The 16,254-nt window shown below is 46.7% G+C and overlaps 2 protein-coding genes across 2 annotated transcripts; both read left to right on the top strand.

Moving 5' to 3' along the window:
• The first annotated feature begins 178 nt into the window (after positions 1-178).
• LOC123170608 (heat shock 70 kDa protein 14) lies at positions 179-10,377 on the top strand. Its single transcript, XM_044588449.1, has 5 exons — positions 179-386; positions 4,702-5,718; positions 6,057-6,245; positions 9,149-10,269; positions 10,360-10,377. Exons 1-5 carry the CDS (start codon positions 179-181, stop codon positions 10,375-10,377), a joined length of 2,553 nt encoding a protein of 850 aa, XP_044444384.1.
• A 104-nt stretch (positions 10,378-10,481) lies between these two features.
• On the top strand, positions 10,482-12,650 carry LOC123170607 (cysteine-rich receptor-like protein kinase 7). Its single transcript, XM_044588448.1, has 6 exons — positions 10,482-10,652; positions 10,735-10,993; positions 11,569-11,791; positions 11,901-12,024; positions 12,379-12,444; positions 12,537-12,650. The coding sequence occupies exons 1-6, from the start codon at positions 10,482-10,484 to the stop codon at positions 12,648-12,650; spliced, it is 957 nt and encodes a 318-aa protein (XP_044444383.1).
• The last annotated feature ends 3,604 nt before the right edge of the window (positions 12,651-16,254 follow it).

Below are 16,254 nucleotides of genomic sequence, written 5' to 3'. Positions count from 1 at the left end.
CTGTAAATGATTCATGCGACAGTTTCCACGTTAACCAAGGCGCTGAACGTGATATGTTTGTCTATAAATCCAAATATCCAATCCCTCCCGCACAGCGCACCGCACATATCATCACTGTGCTCTGGTTCTCCGTTCGTATTTGGCTTCGTTGCTAGGATCTCGCCTAAGCTTCTTGGCCATGAAAGGAGACGGGCAAGCGATCGGCATCAATCTCGGCGAAACCTACTCATGTGTCGGAGTCTGGCGGGGTGGTCGTGTGGAGATTGTCGCCAACAGCCAAGGCAACCGCACCACGCCGTCCTTTGTCGCCTTCACCGACACACAGAGGCTCGTCGGCGAGGCGGCCAAAAATCAGCTAAGAAGAAACACATCCAACACCGTCTATGGTAAGTAGCTAGCTAGCTAGGTCCACATTCTTCCATTTTCTTCATGCAAACATGCATGCCGGCCGCTCGCTAATTAACGAGACTAGTCGCCAACCCGTGCATTCGCACGGGCTATAATATTTACTTATTTGATAATGTTATTTTGTGATAATTAGCATGGAAAACTAAATTTTGGTCCGACATAACCTTTTATGGTTCGGTTGGTTATTCCCAAAATTCTTCCATACAAACAAACATCAAGGCCGAAGCAGCATATCTTGAAAACAACCAGTAGAAGATACACAATATTAATATTATAGTTAATATTATTCCTGGTGGCTCAGTTAGTTCATTGACATTGTATTGTTGTGGACATATGTATTAACTGATAGTGCCTTGATAATATATTACCCTTTACCTAAAAAAACATTCCCACGTATAATTTGGTTAGTATTGAAGCTATTTCCCAAAACATAAAAATGATGCAAACATAATTATTAAGAAAGGTGTTAGGCAAAATATGGATTACAAATGCAAAAAGATATCATAAGGTATAGGTAATGCGTTGAAAATAAAGGTTATGATCGTGTACTACAATGTGTTGCGTTAGTACCATAATTTTCTAATGTATATAAATTAAAAAAATACCCTAGATCTCATTGACTAATATTTTCAAAGGACCAGGTTACATATCTTAATTCTTTAATGACTGGGCAATGCATTTTCAATATTTTTTTCCCAAATTTACCATGATGAGTGATTGCTGTATTTTTCTTGTTTAAGGTTGATTCTTGACCTTCTAAAACATTTTTGATTTTAGAGTACCATATATTTTGGTGCCCTACAGAAATTACCTGGTATATATGGTATTCTTTTGTAGCGTATAATCGGTTAATCAGGAAGTAACATGTCATATTTTCAGCCGAGAAAAAGTAACATGTCAAGGATAGTAAGCTCAGATTTGTTGAAATTTAGTATGCCAACGTTGGATTACTCAGGTATTTAACAATAGATTGAAAAGGAAAATAGGGAAAGCAGAATTTCATTGTAAGTTGCATAATCTTACTATATGATAGATCTATAAAAAATTTAGGCGAGGGTCTCTAACCTGTCAGGATTGGTATTAGGCCACATGTTCTTTTACAATCTATAAACAGCCTCAGCCAGCGACGCATTCGCGTGAGGAATAGCTCCTTGAGTTCTGGTGGTTCTTGCATGTCCAAACCGAGATGTGATTATCTGCTGGGATTTTAGACATCGAGTACTATGAACTGTTTGTAAAAGAAGTACTATAGACAACTTAGTGTTCTAGTTAGATGTACCTTTAACCATATATATACCCAAGCACAATGCTTGAGGTACTAGTGTTAGCAGTATGACCTTATATATATAAGTGGGAAAAAATAGCACAACAGAAGGCTTCAACGGTGAAAGCAACCAATCCACATCGAATTACACCGCTGGGCCGGCAACCACTTTGATCGGCGTCATCCAGCTTTTATTAGCATGGACAAATCACACTGCATGGCTAGATGTTGCGCGCACACACACACTCCTTCTTGCCGGGGATTGATCATGCTGCACACGTGAGGTGTAGGTTAACTTATTGACTCTTGACTATAGGTGATCATGGCTTCCTCGCCGTGCTACAGGGAGGCTGAGAGATTGCTGTGAGACCTACTTGTGAGATTGAGAGAGTTGGTTCATGGGAGAGAGAGGTTCGTGAGGAGGAGTTGGACATGAGAGCTTGAGTGATACTTGATTGATTTTGTTTAGAGTTGGTATATGTGAGAGAGAGATACGTGATTGACTTTGTTAGAGCTACGTGTGAGAGATGGAGAGATTTTTCTTATTAGGAAAGAGATTGAGAGAGCTGATTTATGGGAGAGAGATACGTGAGAGTTGTCTACGTGAGAGCACTCCAGCCGTTCGGCCCCCCAGGGTGCCGAAAAAGAGCGTCCTGCGGGTGCGCCGGCGATAAACTCGGCGCTGGGGGTGGTTCGGCACCCAGCCGTCGCCCCCAGGCGCCGAATTGAGCCCAACTTTCGGCCCAAATATGTCGAAAAACGGCCCGATAACTACGTGAATCGGTCCATATTTGGCGCTATTCGGCGTGATTTTTCGCAAACAAATAGGAATCAATTAGCTCCTCACATAGTTCGGCGCGTTTCGGCGTGTTTCATCACATAAAACAAATAATTCACTACAAATTATATCGTTTAACAAATAAAAACTCAAGTTTCATCACATGTCATTCCCGGCCTTGCCCTTGAGCCTCCATAGGTGCTCCACCAGATCGTGTTGCAGTTCTTGATGCACCTGTGGGTCTCGGATCTCCTGACGCATATTGAGGTAGTCAGTCCAGTTTGCCGGTAGCTAATGATCAATTTGGGCAAGAGGACCCTGCCTGTGGTATGGTTCAGTGTCAAACAATGGCTCTTCCTGCTCGCTCTCAATGATCATGTTGTGCAAGATGACACAGCAAGTCATGATCTCCCACATTTGATCTTCCGACCAGGTCTGAGCAGGGAATCGCATAACAACAAATCAAGATTGGAGCACACCAAATGCCCGCTCGACATCCTTCCTGCAAGCCTCCTGAATCTTCGCAAACCAGACGTTCTTGCCTCCTGGCACAGGGTTTGAGATGGTCTTCACAAATGTCGACCATCTCGGATAGATGCCATCAGCTAGATAGTACCCCTTGTTGTACTGTCGCCCATTGACCTCGAAGTTCACCCGAGGAGAATGACCTCCAACAAGCTTGGCAAAGACTGGGGAGCACTGCAGGACGTTGATGTCATTGTGAGTTCCTGGCATCCCAAAGAAAGAGTGCCAAATCCAGAGGTCCTGTATGGCCACTGCCTCAAGCACCACACTGCAACCGCCTTTGGCGCCTTTGTACAACCCATGCCAAGCAAATGGACAGTTCTTCCATTTCCAATGCATGCAGTCGATGCTTCCAAGCATCCCAGGAAATCCTCTTGCTTCATTCTGTGCTAGGATCCGAGCAGTGTCTTCCGCATTGGGTGTTCGCAAGTACTGTGGTCCAAACACTGCCACCACTGCCCTGCAGAACTTGTAGAAACACTCAATGGTGGTGGACTCGGCCATGCGCCCATAGTCGTCGAGTGAATCACCGGGAGCTCCGTATGCAAGCATCCTCATAGCTGCCGTGCACTTCTGGATCGAGGTGAATCTAAGTGTGCCGGTGCAATCCTTCTTGCACTTGAAGTAGCTGTCGAACTCACGGATGGAATTCACAATCTGGAGGAAAAGCTTTTGGCTCATCCGATAACGGTGCCAAAATGTTTTCTCACCGTGCAATGGAGCGTCGGCGAAGTAGTCCGAGTAGAGCATGCAGTAGCCTTCCAGATGATGCCGGTTCTTTGCTTTCACCCGCCCTAGCACCGAGCCACCTCGCCGCGGCTTCTCACTGCTCGCGAGCAGGACGGCGAGGGCGGCGAGTACCATGAGGTGCTCCTGCTCCTGGATGTCGACTTCGGCTTCCTCATCTAGCAACGCCGCTAGCGCCTCCTCATCTTCGGAGTCCATCGCCGGGCCGGGCAATTCACCGAACACCTTGTGGGCGAGGGTGGGTGCAAGCCCGCTGGCGTACAGGCCCAGCGCAGCCGGAGCGCCGGAAAAGGTGCCCGGGGCGACGGCGAAGAGGCCGCCTCGGCGATGCTCCTTCTTTTTTCCGGCTGGAGACGGTCTACCTAGCTGCGGCGGGCGGTGGTCGGCGCCGGGATCGGCAGGGTGGCGGAGGGTGGAGGCCGAGCGCGGGGGGCAGGAGGGCGAATCTGGGCGGGTGGATTGACTTTTCGCCTGTCAATGAGGCCCCAAGAACACTTTTCCCTTGCGTCGGAGCCCCCGAGCGCCCCCCAGTGCGCGGGTTCGGCCTGCGAGCGCCGGGCGCAAAAACGGGCCGAGCCGGTGGAATTAGGCGTCCTGGGGCGCGACTGGGCCGCTTCTTCGGTGCCGGCGCAAATAAATCGCCGGGAGAGGCCGTCCTAGGGCGCGGCCGGAGATGCTCTGAGAGAGTTCTCTAAGAGATACGTGAAAAAGATAGTTTTTTTCATTGGAGAGATAAATGAGACGTGAGAGATTGATAGAGTTTTTTTTATGGAGAGATTGAGAGAGTTGGGTCATGGGAGATGGACACCTGAGTTTTTTTTTCTATCAGTCGATCTACACCGTAATAATTCGGTCCCACCACCTGATTAACCGTCTCGTAAAATCTAATTAACGTAGGAATTTTTAGAAAGGGCATAATTAGTATAGGTAGGTATAGATGTGACATAATTAACCCCACTATATATACTCCTCCATGCAGATGTAAACCGGCTCATTGCCCGGAGTTTCTATGACGTGTCCTTGGAGAGCGATGCCAAGCATTGGCCATTTCAGACGATCGAAGGCCCCCACGGCAAGGCCATGATTAGGGTGCGTTACCTTGGCAAGCACAAGGACTTCTCGCCGGAGGAGATCTTGGCCATGGTGCTTGGCAAGATGAAGGAGACAGCTGAGGACTACCTTGGGACAACCATCAAGAAGGCTGTCATCACCGTCCCGGCCTACTTCAACGGCTCCCAACGCCGGGCCACCCAGGATGCTGGCGTCCTCGCTGGCCTCAATGTCATGCGCATCATCAACGAACCTACCGCGACGGCCATGGCTTACAACCAAGATGGGAGGTGGAGCAACACCCAAGAGAGCAATGTGCTCATCTATGACTTGGGCGGTCGAACGCTCGACGTCTCGCTTGTGGTTATCAAGGAAAGTATATTGGAGGTCAAGGCTAGCGCCCGCGACACTCACCTAGGAGGCGAGGATTTCACCAACCGCATGGTTGACCATTTCGTCAGGGAATTTAAGAAGAAGAACCAGAGGGATATCAGCGGCGACAAGAGGGCTCTCCGGCGCCTCAGAGACTCGTGCGAGAGTGCCAAGAGGAAGCTCTCCTCCGCGACCCAGGCCGACGTCATGGTGGATGCCCTTTTTGAGGGCATCGACATGCAATCCATCATCAATCGTGCCCTGTTCGAGCAGCTCACCAAGGACCTGCTGGGGAAATGTATGGCAACCGTCGAGATGTGCTTGATGGATGCCAAGATGGACAGGACCAAAGTGGACGATGTTGTGCTCGTCGGAGGATGTGGACGGGAAATCCATGCAGTGCGCCAGATCCTCAAGTGGTTCTTCTACGAAAAGGAGCCCTGCATGGAAATCAGGCCGGACGAGGCCGTGGCATACGGAGCCACCGTCCAGGCCGCCATCCTCACGGGCGAGATCCTCCTGCATCAGATGGAGGTCACACCGCTCTCGTTGGGCATAGAACTCCATGAGACTGGTCAGAACACCAGTTTAACCATCAGGGATGACATGGGACGTTGCAGCATGGATGAAGTGGAGAACCACAAGTACAAAGCCGTTGATGAAGAGCACAAGAAGAAGGTATACGCACTCTTTTATATATAGAAAAACCGGAAAGATGTTGAGAACATTAGTTCTCTACTCCGTCAATTCTCCATCAATTCTCTGTAGCCTACTGAACAACATTAGCTGATTATGGTTTATGAAAATAACACCTAGCTAGTACGAACTTTCATTCTGTCCAGACATTCGTTGATCCAAAGTGGACCAAGGAGTCCGTGCCAAGGTTCTTGGCCATGAAAGGAGACGGGCAAGCGATCGGCATCAATCTCAGCGAAACCTACTCATGTGTCGGAGTCTGGCGGGGTGGTCGTGTGGAGATTGTCGCCAACAGCCAAGGCAACCGCACGACGCCGTCCTTTGTCGCCTTCACCGACACCGAGAGGCTCGTCGGGGAGGCGGCCCAAAATCAGCTCAGAAGAAACACATCCAACACAGTCTATGGTAAGTAGCTAGCTAGGTCCACATTCTTCCATTTTCTTCATGCAAATATGCATGCCGGCCGCTCGCTAATTTTTTAGAGGGAAAGGGCCTACGCCCCGGTTCCATTTCCATAGAAAACGAAACCAATAGTATCAATTATTACAGCACCCGAGGGAGGATAAAAGTATCAACCCCAGCACAATCCTAAAGGAGAGACACAAACGACAGACAACTGAACCCAACAGACCGAACATAGAGGGCCTGTTTACCCCTACGGCAGCCACATACGCGTGCCACACCCTGGCAAACTCAACATAAACGACCTACACTAGCAGCTCCAGCGCCAAGTCGTCTTCCTTTCCACATCTGCACGCTAGCTTCATCTTGTACTTAGCCCACAGCTCCTGTTTTATCAGCCTGGCTCTGGCCAGAGTAACGGCGGAGGATTTCTTGCAGCATTCCAGAAGGACGCCACGCTCGTCACCAGTTGCTCTCTTGCACTTCCCAGACACAGGATCTGCCATTGATGACAAAAGCTCGCAATCTTCCTCAAGATAACCTGTAGACCAAGCCAAGATTTACCATTAAAACACAGATAGTTTCTGCACTTCCAGATAGCCCAGAGAGTGGCAGCGTTGATCAGATTATTGGCCTGGTTACGATCATCGTGAGCCCACATAACAGCAACCGCCTCATGTGAGGCTTGCCCATTCCTACCAGTTAAACTGTAAACAATTTTCCAAATCTCCTGGGCCACCACACACTCAAAAAAAGCATGGTTGACGGACTCCATCTCACAGCAAAACAAACATGATTTGTCTTCAACATTTTTTTCTTTTACTCAAATTATCTCTAGTGAGCAGTTTGTTGTGAGAAATCAGCCATAGAAAAAATATGGATCCTCGGAGGGACATGAACCCTCCACATATCAGGGATGTGAACATGCACAATCCCTCCAGAGTTAACAAACGCATACATGGATCTAACAGAATAAGCACCACTAGATTCAAATTTCCACACCATAGTATCTTCCTCATCAGAGAAACAAATAGATTGAGCTATGCTCATAAGATCATACCACAAGAGACCCAACCTATGATCTACACATCTCCTGAAGGTTATCTTCAAATTATCCCCACCCCAAACATCAGCAATGGTGATGTTATGCTCATTGGCAATACAATAAAGTTCCCAAAACTGGATGGCCACGCCAGAGTTACCAAACCACTAGTCCTCCCAGAATTTGATCTTCCCACCATTACCCACCTTCCAAGAATAACCTACCTTGGTAGCTTTAGCAGCCCATAAGACTCCTTTCCAAACAGGAGAGGAGTTAACCCCAAGACAAGAAAAAATGTTGGGAGCTTTGGTATTATATTTTATAATCTACAATCTGCTTCCAGATATTGCCCTCCCCCAACTGGTATTTATACAGCCAGGAAGCCAGAAGGCTGAGATTCATGTCAGCCAGATTAGTTATACCCAACCCACCAAACTCTTTTTTCTGGGTAATCAAGCCCCAATTGGCAAGGTGATATTTATGATGCCCCTCATAGTTGTCCCAGAAACAATGAGCCATCTGTGAGTTAATCAAATTGACAGCCCACTTGGGGAGTTTGATCATACTCATCAAGTAAGAAGGGATGCTAGTTAAACAAGACAGGACTAGGACTAGCTTCTTGTCATAACCTAATAGTCTACCTCTCCACCCAGTAGCTCTCTTGAGGACTTTATCAACCAAAGGTTGCAGATCCTCCCTTCTAATTTTAGAATGGTGAAGAGGGAACCCAAGATATTTTATAGGGAAGGAGCTAAGGCCACAAGATAAGGCATGTGCCACACAGTTGGCCTCATCCTCCCCAACATTAATCGGGACAAGATCACACTTATGAAAGTTGATTCTCATCCCTGACATCTGCTCAAAGCAGGAGAGGAGCCATTTCAGATTCTTAGCATTATCTACCTTGTTATCCAGGAAAAGAAAAGTGCCATCTGCATATTGCAGACTAACAACCCCTTGAGGGAAGACCTCAGTCATCATCCCTGAGATCAACCCAGCTTTAGCTGCTCTAATAAGCATTTTACTGCACATCAGCAACCAAATTAAACAACAGGGGGGAGGCAAGGTCACCTTGCCTAACCCCTTTAGAGGTCTCAAAGAACTCACTACTACAATCATTAATCCTAACCCCTACAGATCCCTTATACAGGAGGGATTCAACCTTCGTCATCCATTTTTGGCTAAAACCCCTATGATACACCATCCTAATAAGGAATTCTTTACTCACTTTATCATAAGCTTTCTCATAGTCTAGCTTAAAGACAAAACCTTCCTTCTTATTAACCACAGCATCATGAATAATTTCATGCGCAGACACCACACTTTCCACAATAAATCTACCTTCAATAAAAGCAGTTTGGTTGAGAGATATGAGCTCATCACAAACATCCCCCAGCTGATTAATAACACATTTAGCAAAAAAAAAATAACTGCAATTGGTAAGGGCTATAGGCCTAAACTTCTGAATAATGTTAGCATCATTCTCTTTAGGGATAAGGGTCAACAGGGAGAAATTCAGCCTATACAGGTCTAGCTCATTCTTATTCCTAGCATCAACCATCAGCATGAAATCCTCTTTGATGAACTCCCAAAAATGCTGATAAAAGAGAAATGGAAAACCATCAGGGCCTGGTGCTCGTTCAGCATAAGAGCCAAATACAGCAGCCCTGACATCCTCCTCGGTGATATCAATCTCTAATTTCTGATTATGACCAGGAGACACTACTTCTGACTCCTCCCAGAAGTTATCCTCCAGAAAGATATCTAAAGTAGGCTCCCTACAGAAAAACTCTGAGACCATGGCCGCTCGCTAATTAACAAGATGTGACATAATTAACCCCACTATGTATACTCCTCCATGCAGATGTAAACCGGCTCATTGCCCGGAGTTTCTATGACGTGTCCGTGGAGAGCTATGCCAAGCATTGGCCATTTAAGACGATCAAAGGCCCCCATGGCAAGGCCATGATTAGGGTGCGTTACCTTGGCAAGCACAAGGACTTCTCGCCGGAGGAGATCTTGGCCATGGTGCTTGGCAAGATGAAGGAGACAGCTGAGGACTACCTTGGGACAACCATCAAGAAGGCTGTCATCACCGTCCCGGCCTACTTCAACGGCTCCCAACGCCGGGCCACCCAGGATGCTGGCGTCCTCGCTGGCCTCAATGTCATGCGCATCATCAACGAACCTACCGCGGCGGCCATGGCTTACAACCAAGATGGGAGGTGGAGCAACACCCAAGAGAGCAATGTGCTCATCTATGACTTGGGCGGTCGAACGCTCGACGTCTCGCTTGTGGTTATCAAGGAAAGTATATTGGAGGTCAAGGCTAGCGCCCGCGACACTCACCTAGGAGGCGAGGATTTCACCAACCGCATGGTTGACCATTTCGTCAGGGAATTTAAGAAGAAGAACCAGAGGGATATCAGCGGCGACAAGAGGGCTCTCCGGCGCCTCAGAGACTCGTGCGAGAGTGCCAAGAGGAAGCTCTCCTCCGCGACCCAGGCCGACGTCATGGTGGATGCCCTTTTTGAGGGCATCGACATGCAATCCATCATCAATCGTGCCCTGTTCGAGCAGCTCACCAAGGACCTGCTGGGGAAATGTATGGCAACCGTCGAGATGTGCTTGATGGATGCCAAGATGGACAGGACCAAAGTGGACGATGTTGTGCTCGTCGGAGGATGTGGACGGGAAATCCATGCAGTGCGCCAGATCCTCAAGTGGTTCTTCTACGAAAAGGAGCCCTGCATGGAAATCAGGCCGGACGAGGCCGTGGCATACGGAGCCACCGTCCAGGCCGCCATCCTCACGGGCGAGATCCTCCTGCATCAGATGGAGGTCACACCGCTCTCGTTGGGCATAGAACTCCATGAGACTGGTCAGAACACCAGTTTAACCATCAGGGATGACATGGGACGTTGCAGCATGGATGAAGTGGAGAACCACAAGTACAAAGCCGTTGATGAAGAGCACAAGAAGAAGGTATACGCACTCTTTTATATATAGAAAAACCGGAAAGATGTTGAGAACATTAGTTCTCTACTCCGTCAATTCTCCATCAATTCTCTGTAGCCTACTGAACAACATTAGCTGATTATGGTTTATGAAAATAACACCTAGCTAGTACGAACTTTCATTCTGTCCAGACATTCGTTGATCCAAAGTGGACCAAGGAGTCCGTGCCAAGGTCCGAGATGAGGAACGGTGACCACCAAGACTGCGAAAAACTTGATGCCCTGGACAAGGCCTTGCTCGACGAAAGCGTGGATCCAGTCGATCTACCTTTCTCGCTCCTCAAGTTAGTCACGCAGGATTTCTCTGAAGCTCGAGAAATCGGCAGGGGCGGGTTTGGAGCGGTCTACAAGGTTAAAAGAAGCTAACCCTACTCTATGAATTAACCAGCTGCTGGTGAATTTTAGATGACACGAACATTCATGTGAGCTGCAGGGAGTGCTTCCAAGTGGTAGCACCGTTGCCGTGAAGAAGCTCTTCGAGAGCTTCCAGATCCTGGACAAGAATTTCCGGAGCGAGATCGCCTGTCTCATGGGGGTCAAGCACAAGAATATCGTACGGTTTGTTGGATACTGCTCTGATACGCAGCACGTGATCAGGCCGTACGACGGGAAGCTTGTCTGGGCAGAGGTGCGGCAAAGGCTTCTCTGTTACGAGTACCTGCACAAAGGGTGCCTTGCTGACTATCTCTCTGGTAAAATCACAACAGCCTTATAGCAGTCCTTGCATTCCTATATAGTACTAATAGTAGTAAATGTCTACAAACTTCGATCCAGAGTATTTATGTGCTCTAACTCTTTTAACCTTTAAATACACCCATTGAGCTCTGTTCTTATACCACTACAAAATATGCGCTATTCCATTTGGGCACATTCTAACTTCGCATCGTCTCTATCTGAGAGGAGAACGGTGCACTAATGGGCCTCATTCTAAGGCTAGGCAGCTGCCTCCGTTCTAAAAAAAAAATATGAACGGTGCACTAACAAATATGTCATAGAAATATACGAGCACCTTTCTATTGCAAAACAGTAGTGGGCTGAGCTTAACTGAGTAACCAAAACAAAACTCTGAGCGTCTCAATTTGCAAGTCAATATGTTGGCAAGCCCACATCATTGCACCAGAACTTTCAAACAAAGTGGTGGTTCCTTTGTTGCCAATTATCACACCCACATTTGGCAGTGAAATGGCTGTTCTGGAAACTATTTTTCGACTGCTTGTCCCACCACATGTAGTACTAATTTTTTTTGTACCATATATACTCTCCACAGATGCATCTTGTCGACCTATGTGGACCATAGATTATCAAATAATTAAGGGGATCTGTGAGGGTGTACATTATCTTCATCAACATCGTATTATTCACATGGATCTCAAGCCTCAGAACATACTATTGGATGATAACATCGTGCCAAGACTTATTGATTTCGGTCTATCACGGCGCTTAGATGAAAGCAAGAGTCGGGCTATTACTATAAGCACGGTTGGGACGAGGTAGACTAGCAATTCTCTTTGAGAACTTCATGATTTTATCAGTCATCTACCAAATTTTTGGCATACACTTTATTCATGAATTGAACATACTACACCAACATTTATGCAGGGGATATATGGCACCGGAATTCATAGATGACGGAGAAATTACCTTCAAAACAGACATATATAGTTTGGGCATCATAATTATGGAGATCCTTACGAGACGTAAGAAGCGCTCCAATTTGAAGGAGGTAACACTATTATACATGAGGTTCTTAGATGAACAAAATATACAACAAGTTTAGCAGAAACCATGTTGTTGAACAAAAATGCAAGACATATTATATTTGTACTGATCTTCCACCCCCCCCCCCCCCCCCCAACACACACGTAAAATAAAGATGGTTGTGATTTTTGAAGTCATTATGTGCATAAAAAAAACAATAAACTAAAATAGATCATGTGAGTAATTTAAAATAGTTTGAGGTAGGTATCCTTGCAGTCGGTCACCGTTCATACATAAATAGGACCGTGTTCTTTCATTTTTGTATTGTAAAGTGCATGTTGTCCTTTTTAGTAACTCAAGATGGTTGTCAAATTGGCAGGTAGTTGAATGTTGGATGAACAAGTTCGGGGCATCAGAGAGCCAGACAACACTGAACCAAGTAAAAGTATGTGCTGAGATAGGAATAAAATGCACAAACCATGACCCGTTGAACAGGCCTGATACATTGTCTATCATCCATGAATTTCAAATTTGCAGGTGCAACCACTCACTAGTAAGCACATACACTCGAACAGTAATTATATAGTGATTTCTGCTAACCTTGTTTTCATTTTTATTGCAAATAAACTTTGCCTCCAAGCACAGCAATGAGTTGAAGCTGAAGAATGATTCTGCTGCACCGTCCCAATTATAGCCATCGGCATCAGCCACTGGAGGCGGAGTAGGAGGATGGAAACAATCAGATTTGCACAAACTAAATCTTGGCCGTGGAATGGAAATTATCATAAATGTAACTCACACTGAACTTTATGTACTTACTGCTACTCATGGATATTATATATTCGTACCGACTCACGCCAGTTGACATGTTTTTTCTTGACCGACAACAAGAGAGACAGACAATGAAACCAACTTCCGTACAATCTAAACGATGGACATAGTGTGTGACAAGGATTTTAATTTTTTTGATAAAGAGAGCTCCCTCTCCGATTTCAATTAGAAGAAACCACAGTGTCTTCATTACTTCAAACTGGAAATAAAAGAACGCTACGCAAGAGGCATGCGCTGCCGTGAGAGAAGGAGCCGGTTTAATCAGAATTGTTTCTATATGTTTGGGATATGATGATCTTGATTCTAGAAAGAGAATAGACAATATGAGATGAGAAGAGATGGGTCTGCGTGGAAGGCGGGAAGGCTCAAGAGGAGGCACGTCGGGAGGGGTGGGTGGGTCTAGGTTATCCAGGGACACACATCGGACCAAATGGGCTGGCCTCGCTTGGTTAGATGGGCTGGCAGCCCAGCTTACCACAGGGCGCCGTTTCGGTTTGTGGAGCAGCTGCACACAGGAGAATAGGCCCAATATCGCATTAGACAGAGATCCAACGATCACAAACACTCAGATGGTGAGAACGGACGGCTAAAAACGTGAATCGCTGAGAAGGCTCGTTTTAGACTGGGGGGGGGGGGGGGGGGGGGGGATCAGGTTGAATACCAACCGTTGAGGAGCCAAACTGACTCATGTAGTACGTACACATCCACCACGCGTGAATCCAATCGAGATCACGATCGGATCGCATCGTCTCAACCGTGCCGCCGATCGACGTAGGTGATGGCCGGCGGTGGCGTGGACCGGCTGTCCTCGCTCCCCAACGACCTCCTCCGTCGCATCCTCCACTTCGCCACACTCAAGGAGGGGTCAATAGCTCCTGTGCGACACCTTTGAGATGAATTGGATGGAGTGCGACGTCGTTGACGAAAATAGCTCTAGTGCGACGTATTTGCAGCCAACTATAGCTCCAATGTGACATGGCCCTGTTTACCGTGAAATGCAAAACACAAGGAGCTAGTGGTTTGAGTTATGACACGCGGGACCCATCAGTTATCCACATGAATGTGGGACCCACCACTTACTCACATGCGTGTGGGACCCACAACTTATCCACATAAGCATTCCCGTGCTCATCAGCGTGCCCCGACCCGAGCCAGCCCACCCCCCATTGCCTGCCCTTCCCCTTTCCCCTTTCCCCCACCTTGTTCTTCCTCTTCTCCGGCAACGAAGCATGCTGCCGGCGAGTGATGTCTAGCTCAACTGGCCTCCCGCCAATCATGGCCGCGGTACGGTCCAGTGCCGTTGACAAGATGCCCCGATTGCCCGCGCATGGAGCCTCTGAAGCGTTTGACTTGTGTGAAGGAGGAAAATGGCTACGGTGGGCGCGACTTCGTCAAATGCTTGAGCAAGCCACAGCCGGGGCAGGTTAGATCCGTGTACCACACCAAGCAGCTTATCTAAATTCTCCCGATTTCTTTCATTTTCCGTCGAATTTGGGCGGTGGATCTGATCTAGGGTTCATGCCGCCGTCGACCCCTGTTTACCCTGTTTTTCAGTTTCTGAAGAAATGTGGACATTTCGAGTGGCTCGATGAGTACGTTGAGAGGTTGAACATGCAGGCTTCAACACAAGAGCTCAATTTCAATTTTGGGGGGTAGCTTGGTGTGGAACACGCCCCACATTTGGTGGACAGAGCCGATCCAATGATAGACAATGCTGAAGTGAAGTGTGAATTGAAGAAAATGGGCAAGCAACTAAAGCAGCTGATTGATTTGAAGCAGCAAGCAAATATGATGGCTGGAGCATTTTATTGCTGAGTCATTGCTATGGGTTTCTTTTACTTGATGTTCATCAATCGCTAGAAATTGTTACAGTTTCAGTTTGTGTGCCAAGCTAGTTTCGGAGTCAGGGGTCCCTAGTTTCGGTTATTGTGTCTAGCTAGTAGTTTCAGTTAGTCAGGGATCATTTGTTAGCTGAATTTGAATTTGTGTGAAGCAAAGCCTGAATTCTGGTAATGACATTCAAATCCAATGATATTCTCAGTTACAGTTCTAGTTAGCCCATGGATTATTTGCTCCCCCCTATGAATAAAATGCAGCAATTGATGAATGAAATGTAGCAATTCATAAAATGCAGTAATTCGTCAGTTAACAGAGTGCATTCTTTAGTTAAGAGAGTGCATGTGTACAGTTCATGGTAAAAATAATGCTATTGGCCCGTGGGCTGATGAGTAATGTGAGAAAAAGTAGGCCCAAATAGAAAACAAGTCCACCCGCTTGGTGCACTAAATGTAGCAAGTCATAAAATGGTTGCATGAACACATGTATGTATTGAAAAAATTTTGTTTTGCTTTACATATTTGTTGCTTGTCTTGATTGTTTTTATGCATGTCTACGGTTCCATGGAACCCAAATAAAATGGGGATGTGTGAAAGCCTCAGAAATCATTATTGGAAATGATCAAGATAAAATTCTCTTCAAATAGGTCCAAGAAGATGTTCATGTTTTGCTCTGAAAATATTGGCGAGAGGTAAAATTCGAACCAATATTTTTAGGAGCTCAGAAATATTTATTTTTGGCATTTAAGTTAATGTTATAATTATTTCCATGAACTAAATTAGTTGCATGTCCATGGTTGCGGATCCAGAAAAAAAATCGCACCCTACACCTACTAGCTAGGGTGGCCCTATTAGCCGGGGCCTAGATACATGCATGCACGCATGCAGCACACAAAGATATCAAAAAAAATTTGCAAAAAAAATTGGGTACCCATAAGCTTGCATGTCCATAGTGGAATCTACCTTTTATTAGTAACACATAGATCAACTAGATAGAACATCAAGCACGATATATATCAACTGACAAGTATCAACTAGATAGAAAAAACCCCAGATAGAACACATCACATTATAGTAGCATAAGTAGTAGCATTGCATGAGCTAGGTAGTACCACATTACAACTAATATAGATAAAGCCAAGCACGACATACATAGTACCATTACAACTTATATAGATAGTTCATAGTTCAACCCAACACGACAATAATAAAACGGCACCCTAGATAAGATAAAACACCACCGGCTTGCTTGCTTGCTCCAAGGCCAACTCCTCCATGGCCAACTCCTTCACTCATCGTCGTCGGTGGGGTACGGGATGGTGTGTATGCGCTCGACGGTGGGGAAGGCGCTCTCAAAGTCGGTGAAGATGTTGTACATGGTGAATGCAATGAACTCGCATCCACACCAAAAAACACGGCCGAGGAGGTAGTAGGCGTCGAAGGGGTTGGGAACCTCATGGTGAGCCCGATAGGATAGCCATTCTTACTGACCTCTTCGACTCGGAACATGACCGGAGAGCCCCTCGGGAGGTGGCGGTAGCCGGAGGAGAGGAAGAACTCGGTCAGCCCCCTTGCCCCCCTCCATCTCG

The sequence above is a fragment of the Triticum aestivum genome, chromosome 7D (assembly GCF_018294505.1).
Source record: "Triticum aestivum cultivar Chinese Spring chromosome 7D, IWGSC CS RefSeq v2.1, whole genome shotgun sequence".
Lineage (NCBI taxonomy): Eukaryota > Viridiplantae > Streptophyta > Magnoliopsida > Poales > Poaceae > Triticum > Triticum aestivum.
This window is presented reverse-complemented; position numbering and strand designations above follow the sequence as displayed.

What these genes read in the sequence shown, in the direction of transcription:
- LOC123170608 (XM_044588449.1), top strand. Translation starts at nt 179, where the DNA reads ATGAAAGGAGACGGGCAAGCGATCGGCATCAATCTCGGCGAAACCTAC. An exon ending in CACATCCAACACCGTCTATG is followed by an intron (nt 387 to 4,701) that starts GTAAGTAGCTAG and finishes TCCTCCATGCAG; the next exon opens with ATGTAAACCGGCTCATTGCC. An exon ending in CATAGAACTCCATGAGACTG is followed by an intron (nt 5,719 to 6,056) that starts GTCAGAACACCA and finishes GAGACGGGCAAG; the next exon opens with CGATCGGCATCAATCTCAGC.
- LOC123170607 (XM_044588448.1), top strand. Translation starts at nt 10,482, where the DNA reads ATGAGGAACGGTGACCACCAAGACTGCGAAAAACTTGATGCCCTGGAC. An exon ending in ATAAGCACGGTTGGGACGAG is followed by an intron (nt 11,792 to 11,900) that starts GTAGACTAGCAA and finishes ACATTTATGCAG; the next exon opens with GGGATATATGGCACCGGAAT. An exon ending in CAACACTGAACCAAGTAAAA is followed by an intron (nt 12,445 to 12,536) that starts GTATGTGCTGAG and finishes TCAAATTTGCAG; the next exon opens with GTGCAACCACTCACTAGTAA.